Source organism: Apteryx mantelli, chromosome 3 (assembly GCF_036417845.1).
Source record: "Apteryx mantelli isolate bAptMan1 chromosome 3, bAptMan1.hap1, whole genome shotgun sequence".
Lineage (NCBI taxonomy): Eukaryota > Metazoa > Chordata > Aves > Apterygiformes > Apterygidae > Apteryx > Apteryx mantelli.
The window spans coordinates 78,491,764-78,518,017 of record NC_089980.1 but is presented as its reverse complement, the minus strand read 5'-3'; the positions used below and the strand labels follow the sequence as shown (position 1 = coordinate 78,518,017).

Sequence of the window (26,254 nt, the reverse complement as noted above, 5' to 3'; positions counted from 1 at the left end):
TCAGTAATGGAAAATACAAAAATGCAGCAGTCCCTGCTAAAAATACTCTTTCCTATTTTAATTTCTCAAATTTGATTTCAAAATAGAAACTTATTAAAAAATTAATTTTGGGGGCAGTCTTCATAAATATTTTATACAGTCCACCCATCAGCTTCAAGACCTTGTAATCTTGTCAATAAAACTCTTGTCTAGTATTTAACAATTAGATTAGATTAAATGTATTGAAGAAAAGATATTGACAACTACTTCCAGTTTTATATTAGTTAATTCTGGATTTTCTTTTCTATATAAATGTCCAATCTCCCTTAGAATTAAGAGAAGTAAATCATGAAATTAAGAGTTTTGAATCCCACATTCACAGTTTATATTCGGGGGAGAGGAAGCTAGGAGGGGAAGAACATTACATATTTTTATTTTCAGCTGGTATTTACTCTTCAGTTTCCTTAAGTCAGTTTTCTCCATCGCAGCTCCCACATACCTAATAAAATTTAAGTAGACTTCTAGCAAGTCATGCTGAGCCTTTAAGTGAAGAAAGACAGATCATGGAGATGTAATACAATATACCCTAGTTGTTTTTTTGTTTGTTTTTTTGTTTTTTTGGGGGGAGGGGAATATTTATGTTCAATAGAACTACCACAGTGACACTCCCCCTCCCCCCCATCTGTATTTTAACAGATTATATATAATTTCTTCCATGAATATGCTACAGTATCCTGGGCAATATCTATAGAATTGGGAGGAGGTAAATTATAGAAACACTTATCCAAAATTTTTTAAAAAATGATCATTTTCTAGGCTACTTTTAAAATATTGTATGTTTTAGTTCCATCAGATTCTGGCCTGCATCTTTTTTCCTTTCATTCCAAGAAACAAAGGTTTGGGGGGGTTCTTGTTTGTTTGTTTGATTTTACAACTAATTCATATTCTTTCTGTTTTAAACAAAATTTCTTAGTAAAGCTCAATGGAGCACACCTGAGTAAAAGATAATACATAAGATTTGAAAGATAAGAACATAAAATTTGTAATTATCAAATTTCATCCATCTGTTAAATTCCGTACCTACTCCTTATGGCAACTAGTACTAGAGACTTAAATGATGTAGAAAAACTTCATCATGCATCTCCTTCCAGTTCAATAAAAGGTTGAATAAAGGTAGGAAATGCTTTTCTATTCCCCACTTACATCTTTAAATGTGAAAACTGATTCTTTGTACACATCAGGTAGTTACAAGAAATTAAGTAAAACTTCAATTTTATCTTTTTGTATGTTGCTGCAGTGAAGTCAGATCCTGTATGAGTGAAATCACAGTTTCCTTGGGGAATGAAAGTGATACAATCATAAACGCTATCATAATTGGGATTTCAGTTAAGGATCAAAGAAATGGAGCAGATGGGATGCAAAGAGACAAACATTTAAATGAAAATGTCTTTGTTAACAGGAAACATGTTAAGAAAAGTTATCAAACCATATGAAAGATAAATGTGCATGTATTTAAGTCAGATATCCTTGAAAGTTTCTCCCAGCAGGAAAGTCTCCTAATGTCTCCAAGCAATCCCGTAATGGTCAGCACATGACTCACTTAAAAAAGAAGAGGAGGTTTTTCCTAGTCGCCTTTTCAAAAGTCAATAGGAAACATTTAGCAAAGATCTGAACTGTGCATTGCTTACCTGTTCTCCTTAATACTATCATTATTTGTTGGCTCACAGTAACCAGAAAACACTGCATGATGTATTGAGACAACATGTTGCTCTCCCCCAAAAGCTACTATTTCCAATTTATTCATGAGAGAATGAAAGCCTCACTAACCCTTAACTGCGATTCTCACTTGCCTTCTGTAACTCATTAACTGACACTGGGAAACCTGCTTGAGGGATCTGTTCAAATTCCTGTTTTAATGAAAGCCTGCTCACCAAAATACATACCTGCCAGAGCTGTCAAGATGGCAAGGAAAATACTCTGTTAGCTCCTCTATCTTATAGAGGTTGAAACTGCAAAATATTACTGCCTCTAAAACAGACCTGTTTCTTGCGCATGAGACTGCAGAGTGAGGAAGCCAGCTGTACTGCTTGAGCACCTTCAGAGAGTTTGATAAGCTGTTTTCTTATTAAAACCTTATCAAAGTACTCCTTAAATATACACATAATGGGAGTATATGGAGCAGCCATACTGCGTCTTACTACCCACTGTACCCCTGCAAGATCTCATCTCTGTTTCTTAGGGCCTGTCCTAGGCACACAGCAGGGAGAGGCATAGCCCTGGCAAGCAAGCCCCGTTGCGGGTCCCTGGAGGAGGCACACATCTCCTCCTGCCACACAGCTGCCACCTCCCGCACCTGGGGACCACACATTTAACACCAGCTGTGTGCGTCTGCCACACCAGACCAAGGAGAAAGACAGACGGTGAAGCACTACGGAGGTCTTTGAAGCACAACCACAGCTGCACCATCAGGTCCCAATGCCACTCTGAGGACCTGTTCGCTGACAAACATGATGGAGCACATGAGGTCATCAACCAAGCCCTCACCACCGAATCAGGCTTCTGGTGCAGTGGGCAAGCAGTATGGGGGGGGGGGGGGGGGAGAGGGTTGAGGAAATAAAACAGGAGAAAGCAGTAGAACAGAGGAGTACTGGGCTCTGGGGGTGGGAGGCAAGCGATGATCCCAGCTTAGGGAAACACAATGCTGCATCGTAATTTCCCAACTTGAAATTTCAAAGTTTTGGCCACCCCCATTACAGGCTCTAAAATGGTACCACAGCTCATGAATCTAAAAATAAAACCCTTTCACCAAGCAACTTCCTGGAAACAAATTCTAAATAAATTCTTCTCAAGACAGACAAGGACAGGCCTAGCTGTCTTCAGGGTTTTGCATTCCACCTGGTTACTCATTTTGCACCTCCAGAGCACACATATGTAAAAATCACTTCTCCACTTTGAACAGGTATTTCTGTGGTTTTAGATTACATATGTGGAGATTGATGAATATGTAAACAAACTACAAAAAAAAGCTCTGAAATAGGCAAAATTAGAGTCACTGAAAACTAAAACAAGACCAAAAAAAACCCCAAAACATATGCTAACCAAAATTTTTTAAATATTAACTTCCCTCGCTAGGGGAAAAAAAATACATTTAAAATAGGGCTAGAGAGAGTTTATATAACTTCTAATTCCAGTCACTGGATATAATGTGTTCGCTGGCTGTATTAAATAGCTATCACCAATTCAATCTTTTCCTGATGCAGCTACTTTCTGGCCATCCTCATGTGAGTTCAAATTTCTCTTAGATTTACTGAAAAGATCATGCTTCTTTAATCTCACCAAAAGCCACACTTTCTGAATCTTCAGCCTTTCTTACAGCTCTATTCTATACCTTTCCAATTTGCCAGCATCTGTTTTTGAAATGGATAACAGCACATGGCAAATGCTCACTGCAGATGCAGCAGCATCTGCCCACCAACAGTTTATACTCCAACAGTATTTACATCCATACATGGCTATAAAATGGCCAATGATCCTCAAAATCTTTTCAGCCATTGCTTTTCAAGCCACAGTCCCACAAATACACTTCAGTCAGAACTGTCTGACTGTATACAGAGGCATCAAAACAAAGATTATTCTATTTAAAAATACCATCTTCATAAAGAAATCTGGTTATGCTACCACCTCTGTATTTCCATTTATACTGACTGCATTTGCATCATTCTTCCCATGATGCTGTTATGATGACAATATAATATCAGCTAGCTCACAAGCATATTTTTTTAATGGTAAAAAAATGTTTTGATTCATTTTTAGTCTTCCAAAAAATCCTAGCTCATACAATGACAGTATCATATCAACTAGGTCACAATCAAAAAAGAAATTTTTTTTGAATAATTTAGTCTTCTAAAAATCCTACCTCCCTTTAAAAATTAATATCAATGGGAAAAGTTTTCAATCAAGGGTTTTATTCAAAGGTTAAAGGGTCCTGCATGCAAATTATAATGTCCTACAGATCAAAAATATATTTATTTTTCAACAGTTGCTGTCTGACATCCCAATTACCAGGGGGAGAAGAACATATGTTACTGCCTGAGCAAGGAGTATTGCTTCCTGCCTATTCCTGAGCAAAACTCTGAATTGAATATTTTTGCCTCACTGATTACTATATTACCATTACCATACTGATCTATGGCAGACAGATACTCACATAATTTTCTCTTTTGCTCATTGCACTTTTTTTTTTTTTTTTTACATTTTTATCATCTTTATTTTCTAATCATTGACTTATACTCATTTTTGTCAGCAGCTTCATATATATTCTTTCATAGACTCACGAAGTAGTTTAGGTTGGAAGGGACATCTGAAGATCCTTCTAGTCCAACCCCCTGCTCAAATCAGGATCAACTAGAGCAAGCTGATCAGGCCTTGAACACCTTCAACATCAGAGATCCCATACGCCCCCTGAACACCTGCATTTGACCAGCCTCATGGTAAAAACTTTTTCCTAATATCCAACTGGAATTTCCCAAGTTCCAACTTGTGTCAACTGCCTCTCATCCTATCACTGTGCACCTCTAAGTGTCTGGCTCCACCTTTTCTATATCCTCCGACTTGGTAGTTTTAGACAACGTCTCCCTGAGCCATCTCTTCTCCAGACTGAACAGATCCAGCTCCCTCAGCCTTTTCTCAGACATCCTGTGCTCCACACTGACCAGTTTCGTAGCCTTTGCTGTACCCGCTCCAGTACGTCCATATCTCTCTTTTACTGGAAGCCCAGACCTGGACCCAGGCACTCCAGGTGCTGGACCACCTCCCTCAACCTGTTGGCAATGCAGTTCATGATGCAGCCCAGGATGCTGTTGGCCTTCTCTAGTTACAAGGGCACACTGTTGGCTCATGGTCAACTTGGTGTCCACCATGGCCTTTTCTGCAAAGCTGCTTTCCAGCAGTCGGCCCCCCGACTGTACTGGAGCATAGTGTTATCCTTCCCCAGGTGCAGGACTTGGCATTTCCCTTTCCTGAAATGCATGAGATTCCTGTCAGCCCATCTCTCCAGCCTGTCCAAGTCCTTCCAAGTGGCAGCCCTGCCCTCCAGCATATTGAGGACATTAAACATTATTTGTCCCAGTATTGATCCCTGAGGGACCCCAGTAGTTCCTGGCCACCAGCTGGACTTTGCACCCCTGATCACAACTCTGAGCTGGCAACCCAATTAATTTTCCACCCACCTTATCATCCACTTAAACAGCCCATATCTCACCAGTCTGGTGATAAGGAAAACTATGGGAGACTGTTTCAAAGGCATAGCTAAAGTTGACATCCACCGCCCTTCTCTTGTACACAGAGCCCCATTAGAAAAAAGCAGAGAGGCTAGTCAGGCATGATTTCTTCTTGATAAACCCATGTTGGCTGCTCCCAATCCCCTACTCATCCCTCCACGTATTTGTAAATTATTTCTAGAAGTATTTACTTCATCACCTTCCCAGCAGCTGCAGTGAGGCTGACCAGCCTGTAGATCCCTGGATTCTCCTTCTTGCCCTTCTCAAAGATGGGTGCAATATTTCCCTTTTTCCAGTCTGGAGGAACCTCCCCCAAGTGTCATGACCTTTTGAAGATGACAGAGTAGTCACACAATGACATCAGCCAGCTTCTTCAGCATGCTCAGATGTATCCCATCTGGTCCCAAGGACTTGTGCAAGTCCAGGTGGGTTGTGACCACTAACTCTATCATCTTCTCACGTGGATGCTGCTTCACTCCTGAGGGACCTGAGAGACAGGCCTTACCAGTGAAAAGTGAGGCAAAAAAGGCATCAAGTACATCCACTTTTTCCTTATCACTAGATCCCCACTGTCATGCTGTCATGCTATGAAGGTTCGATAGCAACGACTGAGACGGTGATATAATAATAATAAAAAAGATGTTTATTTCCTCACACAAGTTCTTGGATTAGTAACATCCATTAAAATAATGCGATTACTAATTTAGGAAGGATAACACAAAGCCATCAGTTACTAATTTAGAAAGGATAACCTGAAACTGTCGATTACTGCGTTATTAATTGGAAGCACTGCTTATCCCTACTTGAAAGCTTTCTTGTTCACTCTCCTAGTGAGAGGGCTCTCAACCTCAAGGAGTTACCTTAACCCAGCGTCCCAGGAAAAGGGGGGGGGGGGGGGGGTAAACTCTCCTAGCTCCCAAGTCTCTTTTTATACGGCTGGGGCTCTGGGCAAACACTGCTTTTGCTGACTTTTAGCAAGTTTCACAATCACAGGATTGTTTGTTTGTCTGCTTGGGAGGACCCTGCTAGCAAGGCAAGACCACAATACCTCCTTATTGTTTCTTCCCTCCCCGGGGGTCCGTGCAGATTCCAGGTGGCAGACTTCACTTTTCCAGTCTTGTTAATCATTCCGCAGCCTTGCACATATCAGTTGGTAGACTTCTTTAGTCCTGTTAAGTCCTCTGTTCAACAGCTTTGTGCACATCAGCTCTTGTGCTATCAGTTCTTCTGCATATCAATTGACAAACTTCAGTCCTGTTAACTCTTCACTCGCCCGTCACCCACTAAGCAACGGGCCCGTGCTCTCCTTAGCCTCGCTGCCAATGTATTTACAGAAACCTTTTTTTGTTGCTCTTCACCTCCCTTGACAGCTCCAACTCTAGCTGAGCTATGGCTTTCACTACTCCATCCCTACATGTGCAGGCAACGTGTCTGTAACCCCTCCAAGTAGCCAGTCCCTGCTCCAACACTTCCTTTTTGTGTTTGAGCTCAGTCAGGATCTTTCTGTTCATCCATGATGGCCTTCTGCTACACTTGCTCAACTCCCTGCACATTGCAATGGACCATCCTTATGCTCTGAGAAGGATGCCTTTGATGATCAACCAGCTCTCCTGATCCCCTTTGCCATCCAGGGCAGTTTCCCATGGGATTCTGCCAAGCAGGTCCCTAAACAGGTCAAAATCTGGTTTTCTGAAGTCCAGGGTTGTAATTCTGCTGTTTGTCCTGATCACTCCTTTCAGATCTTAAACTCAAGAGTCTCAGAGTCATTGCATCTGAAGTTGCTCTCAACCTTTACATCATCCAACAATTCTTCCTTGTTTGTAGGATCTCTTCTAGCATGTTTGTTCGTCACCTGCATCAAGATACTGTCTTCAACATATTCCAGAAACCTCCTGGATTGCTTTCACCCAGGCATAATGCCCTTCCAGCAGATATTCAGGTGGTTGAAGTTACGCATGAGTACTAGGACATGCAATTATGAGGCTTTCTCTAGTTACCTAAAGAAGACTTCTACCTCCTCTTCTTAATTAGATGGTCTGTAGCAGACACTCACTACACCACCACCTGTGCCTATCTGTCCTTTGATCCTTACCCCCAAGCAATCTACTGTTTTGTAGCTGTTCTCTCAACCTCCTTAATCAAGTCTTTTATATAAATTTTACATGATTACTTGAATATAATTTTACATAAATAAAGTATATATGTGAATTTAATTATGTATACTATTAGTAAAATGAATTTTTTTCTTTTAATACTAGATCGGCTCTCCTATGATTGCAAAATTTGTTTATTCTGGAGGGGATCATGTGAAGGTTATCCATGTATTTATGTCTAAAGAGTTCCTTGTATACTATTGCCCACGATTACTTCAAGCTATGTAATATTGGTCTTTTTATTGAGTAAACTGCATTTCTTTGATACAGCACTTTGCTTTGTGCAGTCACCTGCTCCTAGGTAACCATCACTTTTTAGCTGGTGATCACTTCACCTTTCTAATGTATTTAACGAAGTCCAATGGAGAATGTTTTGCATCAAATCAAGTTATCAATACATTCAAAGTTTTGGAATATACACCTGGCTCAAACCTCCAAAGAAGCTATTGACCTAGTTCTCCACATAATGCATAGTATATTTGGGGAGGACACATGCATTAATCCATTGTCCACCAGATTAACAAGCTGAACCTACTCATCTCTTGGTTTCATATAAGATTCAACACAAGGGCACTAGCAGAACCATGCAATGAAAAAGTCTGGGCTCAGAGGGTGGAAATTAGATTATATTTATCATGAAACTGAAAACACAAACTGCTGTTCACAAACAAGTGGCATGATCTAACAGCTCCCTGACTGCCTCTCCTCTCCTTTTCATGGTTTTCCTCCTCCCAGCTTCTTCATTCTCTTGTACTGCTGGCTCTGGTGCTTGACAGACCTTTCCATAAGTCAACTCAATTCACTAAGCCAGCTGAATCCAGAAAAACAACAACAACATTTTCTCTGGGATAATGAGTTATATCAGCCCTCAGTGAGCTCTGATGAGTAAAGTCAGCTATGAAAGCCAGCTGAAGCATGAAGGCAGAGGAGGAAAGGGAGGGAAGGGAGCAGAATAATCCGTTTTCAGCAACAGTAAGGTATTAGACTGGCTTACTGTGACCTGTGGAAGTGAAGCCTAATGGCAAGCTTATATCAGCTTAAAATCTACCTGCAACTATAATGTCACTAGAAAGCAGAGCTGTCCCTGCTAGTCAGGAGTAAACGCATAAGAGGAGCCCACCTACCAAACCTGCTGCCAAAGCAACTTGCTCCCAAGCCACTGTAACCAACAGAATTCACACAAAGAACATGGGAAGCAATGTGGGAAACTCACTACTGGCACTGCAGATGACATTCAGTTGCAGTTTTTCTTTCTTTCAAGAAAGTCCACAAGTTAGGAGATCTGAAAGCAATCCATAAATTCATCACAAACACACACAGGGTGGGAGAAGCAGGTGGAAGGTGAAGGCTGGTTTAGCAAACATGAGCAATATGAAAGAGGAAAAACTAATGAGAAGGACAGTTTCCTATGTCTGAATGTGATGCACTTGCTGTTTTCTCATTCATGGGAAGTAGTTAAGAAAAAAACAAAAGCACAACAGAAAAGCTTAGTTCATACTGTTTGTTGACTTTCTCTAAAATAGTACAGTTTGTCTGACTTCTGTTTATATATGGCTAGGTTTTCTGCCTCAAGGGAGTTAAAAATGGTTTGATCCAAACTACAATAAACAGTTCTTACATCCTGACAGCTGCTCTTTAGACAGACAAAAGAAATAGAGGAAGTTTTAACTTGGTTTTGTTCTTTTTTCAAACTGCAAGATACTGAAGCATTGATAAAGTACTCAAGGAGCCCCTGGTAATCAGTATTTTGGCACATACACGTTCCATACAACCTAGTAGATGCATGAAAACAAGCACATCTTCCCAGCACTGTGCTATGCACATGTCCCTGAACCAGTACAGCAGCCCCAGGGCAGTATACACCCAAGCTAACTTGATAGGAGGGAGAGAGCTGGGATGACTCTGTTCTTCTGGAACACAGGATTAGCTAGAGTGTCTCTCAATAGTCCTGGATTGTGCATTGTAATTGTACCTATAAGACTTGTATTTTTATCCATTTTTTCTGAAACAGTGATTTTTAACTATAGAATAGACTGAGAGCTTTAAAAGCTACTTCCTCTGAAACAAAAGAAGAACTAAATGCATTCTTCCCTTCATGAAATAAAGAGAAAAAACAGAAGTACACAAAAAAGAAAAGAGGAAAGTAATCTAGCCCTTGCGCTTTTATTAGTCCAAAGTATTTCTTAATTCTACCTTCTCCGACAAAGTAGGGTCCTGAAACCCAGCAATTTTTTCCAAGTCTGGTAGGACAGATTTAAAATGTTCAGTGGAAACACAGACTGGAGTTTTCATAGCTGTCTGGTAGGATATTTGTCTTCTGTATACTCTTCTACTGATGCACATACTCTGCTGCAAGTGACCTATCAGCCTGTGGATTTCAAGACTTAACAGGAACCTCTGTTCTTTCTACTTACATTTAGAAACTCTTGCTCTGATACTGCATCACTGTGTCTATCCTGCCTTTGTGGGTGGCATGGAAAGTGAACCTTAACCTGAGACAACTGGTGACACCTAGCTTTGTCCGTGCTGACCAGGGTCAGCATCCACCGGAGCACACAGGCTTATACCTGCACTGCACTGTTTGTGGCCCAGTTTCCCTCTGGACCTCTGCTGACTACCATTGCCCACATGCATTTTTTCTTCAGTTCAAGCTACTGGAAATAGTAAAAGGGATGTTCTGCATCCACCAGAGAGATATATTTATAGCATAAGGCCTCAGCATGACACATGCGTCGTGAACTGTGGGACATGAGGGGACACTTTAGGACACATGCCCAGATGCAATAGCGTTAGAGGTTTGTCACATTTGGGAAACATCAAACTTGAGGCAATATGGCCATTACCTGCATATCTACAGAAAGCTCTCAGCACCTATATGCAGGTTTCTTCTTGGAAGAGACTAGGCAGCATGCTTCAGAAACAGGCCCTAAGAAACCAGCACATGAGCTGTAAGGGTATCAGATGGGGCTCAAGCTCTTGCACTGAAATGGGAGTAAGCCAAACTGAAACTGCAAGCATATGCACTGAAAAGAGGGGATGGGGAGACAGGCATATCACTTCCTCAAGCATGTAAAGCGCTGCCCTGTAAAACACCTCTCCTCTCTGGACAGAAGCAAGCACTGGCCCTCCCTACTACACATGCTCCCAGTCATACCTCCTTAGGAAAGGAAAAGCTAGGGATTTCAAATATTTCCCAGGAAAATTCATCTTCTCACTGTGCATTACAAAACTCAAACATCACTCTTTCCAGAGGTTCAAGTAATTATTGGTAGGTAGGTAGGTAGGCCATCTGATCCTATGACACGACTGACAGATCTGGGGAATGGCTTCTTGAACAAGGTAACAGTCCTTTAAAAGAGTACAGGGCAAAATATATTAAGATTTTTTCTTTCTTTTCCAAAATAGACACAAACTACGTAAAATGCAAATCAAAGTTAAAAATGTATGATCTAATTCAAGGTTTCTTGCTTGCTAATTTAAACTACAGTTTAAATCTGATCGAAATCCACCCACCTTCGGACAGAAGCAACCACGTTTTGGCATGACAAGCTGCACTGCCTTTCAAAAGTAACATTTTTTTCTAGTGGTTCATGTTCTTCATGGATATAATTCCTGAATAACATTCTGTAATCTGCACTAAAACAGAGTGAAAAGGGACTTACACTTTCAAGTTCAGGAGGGGATAGGAAGAAAGGAAGATAGTTTTGGATGTCACTGTATCTAAGGTATCAACATCACCCATGCTAATGATCAAGCAAGATTCAGATCCAATACATTTCACAAACACATTGCATGAGTCAAACCAACATACAACTGAATTTGTTCCTATACTTGACATAACCCTGTTCCTTCACAAATAAATCCACCTAAGCAGCAGCCTCTTTGCAGTCTACATACTTGCAAGTGAGGTTTGTGTGACCCTCAATATGAGGGATTTGCTTTTTCAAAATATCTATATATAAAGGTGATAAAGGGAACAAAATATCACCAGCAAAAAAAAAAAAAAAAAAGACAAAACAAGCCTTACTGATCTTAGTCAGTTTGGTAAAAGAAATCTGAACAGGTATCTTATACAAGCTAAAGACGAAAATGCCCAAATTAAAAATCTCACCATTTCCTGAATACAGTTGTTTCCTTAGCCCACCATGACCTAAGAAAAAATTTTCAAATCTTCTCAGTTTATTCAAAATCAGTTCTGTACAATAATTTAGTTACCATTAACAAACATCAACGAATGCTGCATCAGCACCAACTTGCAGCAAAAGCACAAAGGGACATAAATTACTTACTGAGCTGCAAAAGGGTTAGAGCTCAGAAATCAATATTTAAGCAGACAGTAAAATCTCAGTGTACGTGGAAAAAATGTGGAGGAAAAAGTACTGCTTCTCATTGTTTTGCTGCTATTATGCAGCCTCCTGAATTTTACCTCATCTTGCTCGTTTGTTAAGCTTGTCATAGGCATTACTTCTACCGCTCCTGTGTTACCACTGGCATGGTTATGGGTACGTAGGTTATTCAGACATTAGTTTCCAGCAGCATAACAGGTCCTGTATTAGAAGGGGGGTTGTGAATTCAAAGTAGCTCACAGCTTCACAGCTTTGCTTACACTTCCAAGCAGCTTCCTCACTGATGTAACAAAAGTGAGAGTTAGCATGGGAAAGGGGAGATAGTCCCTCAGATCATGAAGTACCCAGGCAAAGGGTCACTCTAACACCTTGACCGCTGCCTGTACATGGTATATCTGAAGACTACTGGTAAACAATGTCAGTTAATTTGCATTAGTACAAACTACAGGTTAACCACTCTTACTGTAGGTCCTTATCCATCTTGTCTTCACCCTTTTTTTTTTTTAAATATATATATCATGGTGTTATTCCATCACTCCTTCCCCAAATAGTTCCCAGACCCTGTTTTTACTTTCACTGTTCCAAGCAGCAAAATTGTTTTACTTCTTTCTGCTACTTCTAGCCTAGCTTCTTGCACATCTCCTCCTACAGCAGAGGCTGTCGTTACACAGTTACTTGAATCTGACATTCATCTGGGCTGCTAAAAATTATACTGGGGTGAGTGGGGGGGAGAAGCAGAGGAGTAGGGTTCCCAGGCAGATCAACCTACAGCAATACCAGAACAATGACTAGGAGCAGCCAGGAATACATGACCAGTAGCAAGAAGGGAAGGGAGGATGCCACCTAAACTTACAGCAAATTGAAATGACCTTGTAAACACAAAATAAGTTCACATACAGTATTTGTCCTCTTTCTAGCTTTTCCATTAAAGAGTCCAGCCAAAGTATGCCAACCAGAGAAGGTACAAAATCACCAGATATGATTACACCACGCTTTGTGGGCAGGAGTGAGCAAGCCATGCCCATGCTTTGAGCCAAATAAAGCCACGTGAGAAGCATCATACATTAGCTCAGGTCTGGCACTCCACTACACACCAAGATAGACAAAAGAGTTTAAAGGCCAAGCAAAATGTTACCTTCAGGAAAAAAAAAATATATAAATATATATATATATGCAGGCTCAGAGAGAAAGCAATGGCAGGACAATGACACAAAACAGCAACAGGCAGAGACAGTGCTCAAAACTAAGGCTGGCCAGGTGGAGAAGTACTGAGAAGTTAAACAAGTGCTCTTCCTCAGTCATGCTTTTGAGCTTCCTGCCTTGCACACTTTGGGCACTAAATATCTGAAATAACCTGGAAGATCTTCCAAGCTAACAATGTGGTATTCCAAATACTTTCTCATTAACTCTGAAAGGCTAGAACGGGACTATTTTGCCTTTTGTTCACCCTGCACGAAGCTATCAAGATAGCAGCTTCAGGTAATTCCTCGTACAGTTCCCCCAAGCAGCAGCTGACTGAACATAAGCCAAACAAATAGCTTCACTTACACCCGGGCTTCTGAGTAACAGTGGTACAAGCTGACAAGCACTGGTCATTTCTTCCCCACAGTGCTGCAGAAATAGGCAAGACCATTTGAACTTCTCGTAATACTGATATCAGAAGGACAGAAAAGGGCTAACCTGCATCAAGAATACTATTATGAATGTTGTGAAAGCAACTGGCACGTGATAATTTTGATAACTTTTAGCACCAGCATGGCAAAGGTAGATTTGCCCAAGATTAACGAACTTCTTCGGAATTCTATCTATAACAAACAGAATTCTCAATTTATTACTCCAGCTGCAGAGAAAGAGACAAACAAAACTAATAAACTTCAAATATTGAGGGGAGAAAAAAAGAGAAAAGAAGGAAGAGAAGGAACAGTCCCTCAGAAGGTAGCATTTTATACAGCTTCCATTGGAATTTGGTTATAATCTACCCAAAGTAACAATCTAACAGATTCTAAAACATAACTGATACCAGTAAATACACTCATTTGACAGATACATGCAAGTAAAAAGATAAATTATTCCAGACCAAATAAGCTTTACGGTAATCCATATCACACCAAAGAGATATGGTTGAACAAATGAATATTAAACAACCACACAGTGTACCAACTTTTGCTATACATTCAAACAGATACAGCAGCTGGTTGTGAAGGTGAAATGTAGCAAATAATCTTTAAGTGTTCCTTCTTTTACTATCCAAAGAAAACAGAATAAATCCATTTGTTTCAATGATTGGGAAACCAGCATGTATACTTCATCCATTTGTGAAGGTGATTTCTACAGAAACCTTATTTTTAATCCCATGTCTACATTTCTGGGGGTGGAGGAAGGCTTACCTAAACGCACTAAAGCACTGCTACACTCCGTGTTATTTATAAAGCCTTCTCTGCACCGCTTCTCTCTTCACTTTATTCTAAGTTAAGTGTGCTTGAGAACAACAGGGAATCCTTGGAGTCGGTCAATAGATTGATTAACACACTGTACTAAGCTAGGCAAATAGGATCAGGATGCTTACAGGTGTTCTTTTGGTAGACATTAATTGCACTGCACTAACAAGAAAGGCTTCTTTCTGTTAAAGATGCTACTATCAAATAAGACACATTCAGTAACCCTGAAAGGGATGATTTCTTAAGAAAAGGAGTAAAATATATTTTTCTGATCATGCTCAATGAAAGTATATCAAAAATTTCATCTCTGTAGTATATTGATAAGTCAAAGAGGAAACAAATATAGTTAACTTACAGGGCCAAGGAGTGTATGAAAAGACTGAAGCTTGTAAATAAGAAAAAAATTCTTTCAGTTTACAGAAAACATATCTACCCCATCACATAAAGAAATGTAAAAGAAGATGCAACCAAAATTTCTTGACAGTCCCAAACACAGATCCAAGCTTTTACAATTTACTTCATAGCTTAATGATCCAGATAAGCTTCCTATGATCACTTTTTGATGGAAATGACTAACTTCCTCTACTGCATTTGCCAATCCATGGATTAGCAAAAAATAGTCTCTGTGCACCGTTTCTCTGATCTTTTACCTCTAGACTAGTAATGCAAACCATACAGCAGTAAAACCATAGAAAGTCAGTAGTCAACTGTTCAGTGGTCTGGTAAACTTTCTTAGTCTGTCTACCTGAAAAAAACAAAAAAACAAAAAAACAAAAAAACACAAAAAACAAAAAACAAAAAACAAAAAAACCACCCACTCCTCTCCCCAAAAGCATTCTCTTTGAATCCCTCTCTTCTGTAGTGCAAAACAGCAAGTTAGCACATCACTTGTTGATCAGTGTCTCTAAGGAAGGGTTTAGTAATTTTTAACATTTTGTAACATGCTTAGTGTTGTCCTGCTACTTGTAGAGATCTCTTTTTTCAACAGCCCCCCAAAACATCCAGCTTTCCCCTGACACTGTTTCACAGTTAACATTTGTCTTACTCTACCCATACACATCCACACAATTTAAGGTAGTTTCATTTCTACAAAAGAAAATTCAGTTTTAAGTGAAGTAAAAGGCCAAAAGTCTTATCTACATGATCTCCGCATTCCAGCTCTCCTTCCTGAGCCATGTTCATACAAAATCTGTATTAAAACATAAATTTCATGACCTTTTGGCTCCCCTCTCTCATTTATACACTTCATAAACACTTACATTGGTCCTGTGCAGAAACTCATTTTGGGTCATGCAGGTGACACAAAAGCTATTTCCTTTCCGTAAAAGGGAGAACTTAAATAGCACATAACTGACCTTCCAGATCATAACAAATACCTCAGCACTATTTGTATGGGAAAATTAAAGCTGCATGCAAATCTAGGGGTGTAATTTTGATGCGTATTTCTTTCATAAGCCTCAGAGGTTTGCACAACCCCTGTACCCACCCACATCATCACTTCCCACGCCACCTCTTCGGCTGCACCAGCTTAACAACTCTTTTAACAGCTGTGCAACGAATGGACCCATGCTAAATGTTTCATTCTTCTTCTGGGTTATTATTTTTAACCCACTCTAATTCCCTGACCCGATTTACTGCACAACCACATGCATAACTGAGCAACTGAGAGAGCAGGCAACAACATGAGAATGTCCCTGGAAAGGACAGGATACAGGAATGGGAAACGAGCAGCCAAGGACATTCTGCCCAAGAGCCACATAAACGAAAATACTGTGAAAGCATGGCCTAACATTACTCATCAACACACTTCCTCTCATTTGCATTGCCTTTCCTAATACATGTTCTCAGTTCTAAACTAACTGTGCAGTTTTGAGCTAGGGAGCCCAGAACATCAGCCTAAACTAGAATTTGCAAAATTTTAGTGTTCAGGACTGTTAGGTTCATCATTCTTTTTTCCAATAACAGCAGTGAATTTACTTTTATTCTTTAAAATTGGGTAACATGCAAAGTCATAAGTAATTTCTGCAAAGTCAAAATTAATTTCAGCAATACTCTTCACTGTAAAAAATAAATATTGCATTTGTGAAATGTACTGTAACATTAAAGCACATCTTTAGAGATTTAATCTGTATTCTTCTCCTTTATTCATGCCAGACATCAAGTGCAACTGAGGACTTCCCCACTACTGTCAATTTATTTTCCTTGTATTTTTAGGAGACTAATTCAAAAAAACTAGCACATATTCAACCCAGGCACATCACCCATCTGAAAGATCAGAAACGAGATGTCCATCTCAGCATGTCCCTGTTGGCCACTACAATTTAGACATTTTTCAAATTGCATTTGTATCCAGGAGGGTAATAGCCCTTACATTAAAAAAGTCCTTCATTAAGCGGCTCCCCATCACACAGCCCATTACAGGCTCTCATCCCCTGACCTTGCATAGCCTCAGAGTAATGCTGCTTTTAAAGGGAAAACTGAACAGGGTAAATAAACTATATTCTTTATCTAAGGGTAAAAGCAACAGTAAATATATTATTAATATGGATAAAATCATCCCTTCAGATATACCCAGCCATACTAATAACAGAGCACTATTATTCATTTAGAAAGTCTTCTACAAAACAAAAGTTATCCACATGTAATGAATAGTCCCCTAAAATATCTGGAAAAATCCAATATACAAAACTGGATTTCATCTTAACATCATTCTCTAATTTCTATCTTGTATTGTATAACATATATCAATTATACACCTGATAAGATATGCATGCTCTAACGGGTTTGCTTCAACATACAGAAGATGTCTCTTTTCACACATATAAAGATATCAGGTAGATACTTGGAATTCATTTCTGTTACCATGTCTACAAAAACAGAACACTTGGTCACCAACCCTGCCCCACACAAAATGCAAATTCAGAGTTACAGAACTGTTTCTACATAAGGAACAACTAAATAGATTTAGACCATTCAACCCAGAACAAATGACGATGGGAGAAGGGGGCATATTTTGTTAAAAAGTATAAAAACAAAAAAGGAAAACTGAATGGCATGGAGAAGGAGAGAAGGAATCAACTTTGCTTACTTCCCATTACAATACAAGAGGCCAACATGTATCAAACAGAAATAGCACGTGGAGGTTCAAAACAAGTATGAAGAACTGCTTCTTTACATGATTTGCAGCAAACGCTGGCACTCTTTGCTACAGGGCATGGCAGATACTAGAAGTCTTCAAGGGATCTACAGGCAGTAAGAGAAAACTGATAGGGGCAAAATATGAATTCATTGTGGATGTTAAGATACAGACTGTTTCTGGTCGAGGAAATTCCTAAAAGCCAAATAGCTGGAAACTGGGAGAGTATTCTAGGGAACTATCATCAGTCATTTGTCCTACTTTTACATTCTTCCCTAATGGCCACTCTTAGAAACAGTGGACCTATAGCTTGATCTAGCACAGCTATTTTTATATCGTCTTATAAACTGAAAGTTGGACATCGAGTGGTTTCCAAGGTTTTAATAAGTAATCCAAAGGTTTTATCATGTAAGCTGTAGTTCAAACAACTTACAAGCACCTGCTCTAAGTATTCTTATTTCTAAGTTAATCATCATGCACTGCATTTATTTTTCCCAGAAAATAAAATATCAGAAGATAAGAGTCTTTTGCCTTTGCTCAAAATTTGAAAAATACAATGTAGGTCAATATAAAAGGAATTCTGAAGTTGGTTAATTACTCAGAGGTAATTATACTTGTCTTACCACTAAGGATGACTGTTTCTAAAGCTGAAAAATGCCTTTCATTATAACCAGTTTTCACATTTTTCACAACACTCCAAAACATGTGTCTTTAGGTCTGAAATTTCCCATCATTCATCCTTCTCCAAAACAAAACACTGAGTTAAACCCCTCTAGTCATTTGAATCAAAAGAAAAACATGAGCTTGTTCATCAAATTTTTCCCTTTTTCCACTTTTACCCATTCTTTCTTTTTTTTTTCTTTTTTTTTTTTTTTTAAACAAGACTTTCTGAAGCTACCAAAGACTAAAAATTGACATTTGAAATTTGAGTCCTCTATGACTATAATGGTTCTGGGTGAATCCGATTAACTTAGAGCTCTGAAAGCTGCATACTCAGCTTAAGGGTATTACCTTTTAAAAAACTGGTAAAAACAGCGTTCCTTCTGGAACAAAACTATACAGGGCTATATGCAGTCTTCACACTAAGGTCAAGGCACTGTATAAGATTCCAAAGAGACGTGCAAGATGAGGGATGCTTTACAGCAAACACTACATCCATGAAGAGGACTTTAACGTATGGATTAAGGAGCTTTGTCACTGTTTGGAGGGTTACAGAGCCTGAGAAGAGCAAGCAGACACAAAACAGTCCCTAGCTTAGCACTTCATTTTCTGCACTGATCGGCTTTCCTGCGCACCCCTTCCCTCCTCCAGCACAGGAAGAAGTGGTCCCTAAGAGATTCCTGACTTGCATTAACAGCTTAGAAAGACAGCATTTTTCAAAGTGAAAGCAGCAATATTTTAACTCTACATATACTTTCATTACCACATCTTATTCTACTTTGATAACTTCTTCCTGAGTGGAAGACTGCTTCCTAGCCTAGTTTCAACAACAGTCAGCTAGAGTCTGCAGTGCTAGAATAATGCAAGGCAGATTACTACATGTAATGTAAAGTACTACATGTACATGCCTCCTGCTTTAGCTTGAAATTCCTGCTGCTCCGCTTCCTTTGACCCACTGAAGGAATTCAGTGTTCATATTTGAACTGTGTTACATTCCTAGAGTTAATTTAAAATTGAGGACTGTGCTATTTCAAACATAGAAGAGCTTAAGTATTTGGATACAGCACGAATCTTCACAGAGTCTGAAGACTCTAAACTTCTTAGTGGCATCTCATCAGACAAGACAGTCTGCTCACTTTGAGTCTGGATCTCAACAACCAAATATTAAGCTTTAAACAGTAATCAAAAAAGTGTGGTATTTCAATTAAAAAAAATTAAGAAGGAGCCTATTTTGTATTTGTTTTGGAATATCTCCTAAACATCCATTTGCTCTGCTGAATTTCATTAGCAACTACAATTTTACATATAAGTGTTAAAAAAGAATTTCCTCCCGAAGAATGCACATGCTACACTCACGAGAGGAAAGCACACCCCAAACAAAGAGTGAGCACCAGGAAGTGGGGCTGCAGCAGAACCGAACAGAAATCAGGTGTCAGAGTACCGTGCCATTTCACGCTGAAAATTGCATAAGCATGACAAGTATGTTATTTGAGAGATGCAATAAGAAGCTATCTTGTCATTTAGATTCATTCAAAACACAATTCCTCAAATTGCTGTTCCTCTAATACAAGGTGTGCCTGAAATCTGAGAATACCAAATTTTTACAAAATGGTGCTTCCACTGTAATTAAAATATCCACACCATTTTAATAAATATGTAGACTCTGAAAAATGCAGCCTGAAAAGTAACCAATTTCTGCCTTCCTAGGGGAGAGCTTATTTTGAATTCCTTAATACAAGACCACCAGCATCATGAAATGCAGATGCTTCAGGGCTCAAATTTACTTTTCCATATGCAAACTTGAATCATCAAGCAGCCCATGAAATAAAGTGTAGAGCTTGCAAAACATGGGGCATGGTAACAGTCGCTCATATCAGTGACACCAAAGTAGGGAGAAACCGGCTAATTAGTAGTCAAAAAGTAAAATTATACACACTAACAACCATTAATAATGCACAACAATGTATAAAAAGCAGGGGAAGAAATGGTGAAGAGGTTAGGTTGCTTCTGTGTGGCAACATTTCCTATTATTTCTCCACACATACCTCACTCCACAAACCCTTTTAGATACAAATAAAATAGCCATGACCTTTTTTCCTCCTCTGCATGATTAATTACTTAATGTACTATTAATTGGAAAATGCAGTTGAATTTCAAATGCTTTCATTTTCTCAGCATATCATGCTGTCTGGGAAGCACCGATTAAGCTGTTCATCAAAGGTGAGCAGACAAGGTCATGTAGGCTGTACCTCTTCAGTTATTCATTACCTGTCCTAAATAGTAATTAACAATGGCAATATTTCCATAAATCAAAGCTTTTCTGATTACCTTCAGATAATGAGCAGTTGGGGGGAGGGGGGGTTCAGTATAGGTTTTTTCTGTGTAACCTTTTTTCTCCCATTTGTTTAATAAAGACCTTGACGATTCAATCACTATATCAGCTGTCATTTAAGATGTGAAATTTCATTATGAGTCAATAGGAATTCCACACACAATAAAAAACAGATCACTTTCTCCCTTCCCAATCCCCCCATCTTTAAGGGGCAATTTTTCCTAAGAAGGTTTCTCTGTTACCAAGATTTGCTATTATATTTATTGTTTTCTATTTATTATCTTTATTATCAAGCTGCAAGTGAAAAACAGAGGGTATAGCCTTGACGCCATACTCGGCAAGGTTTTCTTAAAAGAGAAACACTTTCCTTCAGTATCTGTGCGGTTTCTCACCTTGAGGCATCTCGGGTGGCAAATAGTGAGGCTCTTGAGCACTGATGTGTACCCAGTCGAAGTCATCATACAGGTCTTGGTGGTAATCACAGGGTCCTGGACCATCATCAAACGTACATCCCCCTAGGAAAGAAACTTGCTGTTAGTTACAAATTCTGCATTTATTTAAAAGCAAAGGTCTTCTAAGACTCAAACAGAGGTGACCCTCCTGGGCACTACGATGACGACTGTGGAGCCCACACAGCCTATGGCCCAGCTCACAAGATTGTCTGCGCAAAGCTAAAATCCTCCAACACCTCATCCATCCACGTTCTTCTCTTTAAAAGCTCTCTGCTTCACACAGCCAAGTTTCCTCAACAGTACCTCCTGTCAGAGCACAAAATCACAGATTGAGTCACTGAGGCCTTCGTGAAACCTGGCCCAGTGTCTGCACAACAAAAAGCAACAGGTTACCTAGACCAAGGGGCAGCGGGGCAGGGGGAGACAGAAAAACAAATGGACTAGACTAGAAAATGTATAAATCAACAACCCTGATGCACTGAAAGCATAAGCAGTTCAAACAGTGACTATGAGAATAAAGACTGTGCTCAAAAGAAAAGCACTCAGACAATATAATTAAAATTACTCAGAAATGAAATAATTACTGCAGAATGAATCTGATGATCTTACTTTATTAAATCAATCCAGCATAACAGAACTCCAATCAAAGGCTCTTTTTCAGAGTCACATAAACAACAGATATAAAAACCTTTCAACAAAAGTTGTGAGAACTGACAGGGAGAAAGAGGAAGGTTAAAGAGAGCTAAACAACAAAAAAACTCTTTGTAACATAGTAATATCTACTGTGCCTCATTCAGTAAATTAATTACATTTTCCACTCAAGGCAAAAAAGTAGTGTAGGAAAAAGGGAAAAGAAAATATGCTGATCAGAGGAAGAGATCAGCAATGGAGACAGAAGAAACAAAGGAATCAAGACAGTCTGGTGGAAGAAGAAGTACAATGCAAACACAAGAAAATACAGATGCCAGCCATACAACTTTGCAGCATCTGCTATCTCCACTCATGGTAAACCATCCTTGGGCTTGCTCCTTCTATTCGAAAATAGAAGGCAAGACCAAGAGAGTGAAAAAGAAAACATAGTGCGTTTATCTTTATTTAGGCAGTATCTTGTAATCCAGAAAAGAAGGCACATAAGAACTCAAGAATTAGATTATAAGTAGCTCTCAGAAATAGGGGAGGGGATATTTCTTGCACCCTCTCCTCTCTGTTCTCAGTAGCTTGAGCACATCAATCCAACTGACTACTCCCGCTGTCACAACCACAATTCCTGTTGTTAAGAAGTAAGCCAGAAGTCTTTCTAGAAGTCTTTCTAGAAGAACAAGAGCATTTGTTTCAACTTCATTGCCCATCTGACTTTTTTAAATGCAGAATATGGGACAAGTATTACAGATTAAAAAAAAAAAAATCCTTATTAAGTTCAACTGTAAAATGAGTCACCCCCCGTTGCAGCAACAGAGAATAGTCACATGTGCCTGAAAGGGTCTCACCAGCCCACACTACACCTGAGAGAAAAATGTGGCGGAGGTGGGAAAGGGGGAGGATGACGACAAAGAAAAGTTACAGTCTATGCTCAGAGAATAAGGAAAGGACTGGACACATATTTCAAATTGAGCATAAAACATTTTCACCTGCCCAAAATGAGTATTCAGATTTCACCTAAGACACAGATTGTCTGCAAAACTAAAGTATTCATATTTGGGGAAGGGAAAGTCTTTTTTACCAAAAAATTTCAGCAGAAAATTTAGACTCTGTGCCAAACTGAGATTATACACCATATTCAGAAAAGGACAACTTAAGTTAATTCCCACAGTTCTGAGTATTTGTCATTTTGAATAAATGAAAAAACAGCTTAAGTTTTAGCTAATTCTGCTTCTCCAAAAACATTTTCAGATACTCATTCTAGGGTACTGCTAGGATTAAGTGTTAACCAGTGTTTTTCACTAGTAAGGACAACACTAAGAGGAAAAAATATTCTAAACTTTCCTGTTAACTCCTTGTACCAAAAAAACGTAAAACTTCACATTTGGCTCCATTTCTACTTCAGCAAAACCTTCTCATATATTACACCGTGACAACAGAGGCACAACAGCAACAACAAAAAAAACATTTTACCAACATTTCATGTTCTGTACCAAGTTGATTGCTACATCAGTGTCACTGTCAAAGATCACAAAGCACAAAAGGAGAAATATTTGTGTGCCAAAGTCATTTATGCCTTTAAAAGTTCAACTCCAATGCCCTATTACTGCCAAGAGACTTTTCTAATTAACATCCATCATGATAAAGCCAGAAAGGCTTAGAACATAAATCTTGTTCTGTGATTTAACTTACAATACACTGCTATGATCATTCTACAGCAAAAATGTACATTTCCTTAGACATTTAATTGATAAATGAATAGCAGTTTCCCTTAAAGGGAAGCTATCACTGTCTGCTGTCACAGCACCAAAATGACATATGGCTTTGAAACACATGCCTGCAGGGCACCCATTACCCTTTTTAACGGTTTAAGTGCCCTCAATATATAAATTTAAACTACCAATGAATCTTGTAGACTCATTTGGAAGATGAATGTTCTTAATTGCTCATCTTTGTGCCCACTATTAATTTTAGTTATCACGGTTCTGATTAGTAATAACAACGAGCCTGTTAATCCAACCCGTGTTCTGGGTAGCACATCCCTGCTGCATCAACAAAGCAAGCAAGGGCCACATATTGCATATACACAAAGTTCATCAAGGTGGATTATCGACCTGCTACAAAATCCACCTTATATGAGAACTGCTTAAACCAACGTGCTTCACCTCATCAGCTACACCTCCTCTTCTTAGCAAGAAATACAGGACATTTCAAGGTAAGTAAAGTAAAAGCCAGTGCTGTAGCCATTTATCCAATGTAATATCATGAGACAGACTAAGCGTTTGTAAATCCTTTGCAGATTACTTCCTACGTCTTGAAGCATGAACAAACTTGGATCTCCCCTTCTCTGTTTTAACTATCAACTGCCTGCAGGCTGTTTCAGTAACTCGGGGTACTAAGCGATAAACCTAATGTAATATGCTGTGTAGAACACACAAGGACAAGAGATGAAGGGTGTATGAAACCTGCAGTAATGGTATTTTGTTCCCAGTTGTTTATTCACAACTATATACATATATACATTATATACATTATATGTATAGATTACTTTATACATATATACATTGTATACACATCAATCTTTAACCACTCAAACAAAAATAAATTTGACAAAAATACACTGTAGGTAAGGACTTCTTAGCACCCTAATTCAGCTACTTTGCCAGTACTCAAAATAACATAACAGTACTGTTCAAAGAAGAAAGTGGACTCCCTTGATGAATGCTCAGTATCTGCCAATGGGATGCAGCAGCTGAAATTAGCTACACTTAAGTGATATTTGCTGCCCAGTTCTTTGGGGATAGTCCGCTAATAGTCTACAAATGACAGCTACAAACCTTCAACTCAGGCAGTTGCAACTTTCCGCAAAACAACTCAAGCAAGTGTACATCACCACCAGCCAGTGTCCCATCACCGACACCCACATTCCTTTAGCTGATGTTTGGCTTGCAACTAATTTATCTTCAGCAGCACCCTGCTGCTGGTATTTGCGCGGACCTCCCAACATACATCACAACTGCTACAAACACTGACTTGCACATCCCTGCGCAGCTTTCTGGCAGGAAGGCACACAGCACCCACACTCAAACACCCTCGGATCGCGCGATACCTAAGGCTACGTCTACTACTTGAGCATCCCTCGGATTTCTACCATCGTTCCTGAGGTGAAGGCAGCAGCGGGGGCCAGAGCCATGCAGCAGCCTGGGCCAACCCAGCCTGCGAGGAAGCACCGACAGCTTCGCAAAACGAAATCAGCTGGTCTGTCAGGAACAGACGCCTTAACAGCAGCACCCAGAGCTACGGGTCTCATAATTTAGTAAAACGGAAGGAGTTTTAACTCCAGACGCTTATTTTGCCAAACAGCTAACTTCATTTTGGGTCAATCAAATTTGTTCAGTTTTTGAGGAAGCATTTGGAAAACATTTAGACTCCACAGAAACCAAGCAAATCAACAGTCTGCCGTTTCTAATATCTTTTTCCTTAAGCTTCACTGTCTTACTAAGTTCAGCTTAAAAACCCCTAAGACACTCGCATATTCCTTTCCAACACCATTCTAAAAGAGATGTGATAAATCATGCTAGCCTCATAAAAATTTCCTGAGTACACATCCATTTTCATTTATAAAAGAGAGAATCTTAAATGTTCATTATAAGAAGAAAGAGATGAATATCCTACACTGAACTCTACAGAAAGAAATTAAAGATCCACTAAATGGCAAGGTCATTAAGATTAACCTAAATTTAATCTTAAAATTAATCTTATAATCTTTAAGATTAGCTTAAATTTAATACAGATCATATAGGCAGGTTTACACACCACCTATAAAAAACTATTTAAAGATACCTGAATTTAAAGACAAATTACTTTTTTTTTTTTGAACGTTACCATGATATTTCTTTAGCAGCATAACTCAGTCCTAACACTGCTCTGCGATTTTGATTTCTCCTACATCCTTGCATACCAACCCAGGAAAGAAGAGCTGAACCAGTTTATCATCAGGTTAAAATACAGATATAACAAACTGAATGGAATGAAAAAGGAATGAAAGGAATAAGGACCTTATTATGAAGTCTCCTGTAGTAACAATCTCTATCCACTGGAACTCCCAAGCACATTCTCACCAAGATCTGACACTAAGATTCAGAAACTAATAGCAGAAAGCAATGAAAAAAACTGCATCTTCTGGTGTTGGGGTAGGGACGGAAGGGAAAATGGAAGTACTTGATTGATTTTTAGAAATGTCCTTCATTTCTACAGCCTAGTTGTTTAAAAAAAAAACAGCATTGTAAAGGATTTTTTTCTGCCATAGAACAGCATATATAGACGGGCAGTAGAAATAAGACATCTTTACAGTTTATTTCTGAGACGTATTATTGCACCTGACTACTTCTGGTACTATGCAAAATCCAAAATATACTGGTAGCATGTTAAATTTCATTCACTCCTGAATTCTAGAGAACTGGTTATGAACCTAGAAATTCATCCACTAAAAATAAGCAGATCACTGAGACGGGAAAAATTTTAAGTATGGAAAAAACAGTTGTATTACCGTCACACAACAAACTTTCTCCACCATAACTTTTCCCTTATAAAGAAATCAATTACTGATGGCTTCTTGGGGACTGTATGAAGGTGTCACACCAAGAATGAAATACTCTCTTCTCATCCAGTTCAAATGACTAGTTGGAACAACCTGCTCTTTTTATTCAACAGCATGCTTTTATTTTTCTCCACCACCTGCTGAAAAAGCATAATGACTAGCTCTAAATCTATCAAAGTAGATAGCTCCATGGTAAGAACCCAGTACAAAATTATGTTTATCTGGGGTGTCAGATAAAAG

At 39.1% G+C, this 26,254-nt stretch overlaps 1 protein-coding gene across 4 annotated transcripts in view; it reads right to left on the bottom strand.

The window, feature by feature from the left end:
* Positions 1-26,254, bottom strand: part of PTPRK (protein tyrosine phosphatase receptor type K) — a 417,845-nt gene that overhangs the window by 309,699 nt on the left and 81,892 nt on the right. For all 4 annotated transcript variants that reach the window (XM_067293743.1, XM_067293745.1, XM_067293744.1 and 1 more), the window contains exon 2: positions 20,716-20,838. In XM_067293743.1, the coding sequence (XP_067149844.1) occupies positions 20,716-20,838 (123 nt within the window). The remainder of the gene's footprint in view (positions 1-20,715; positions 20,839-26,254) is intronic.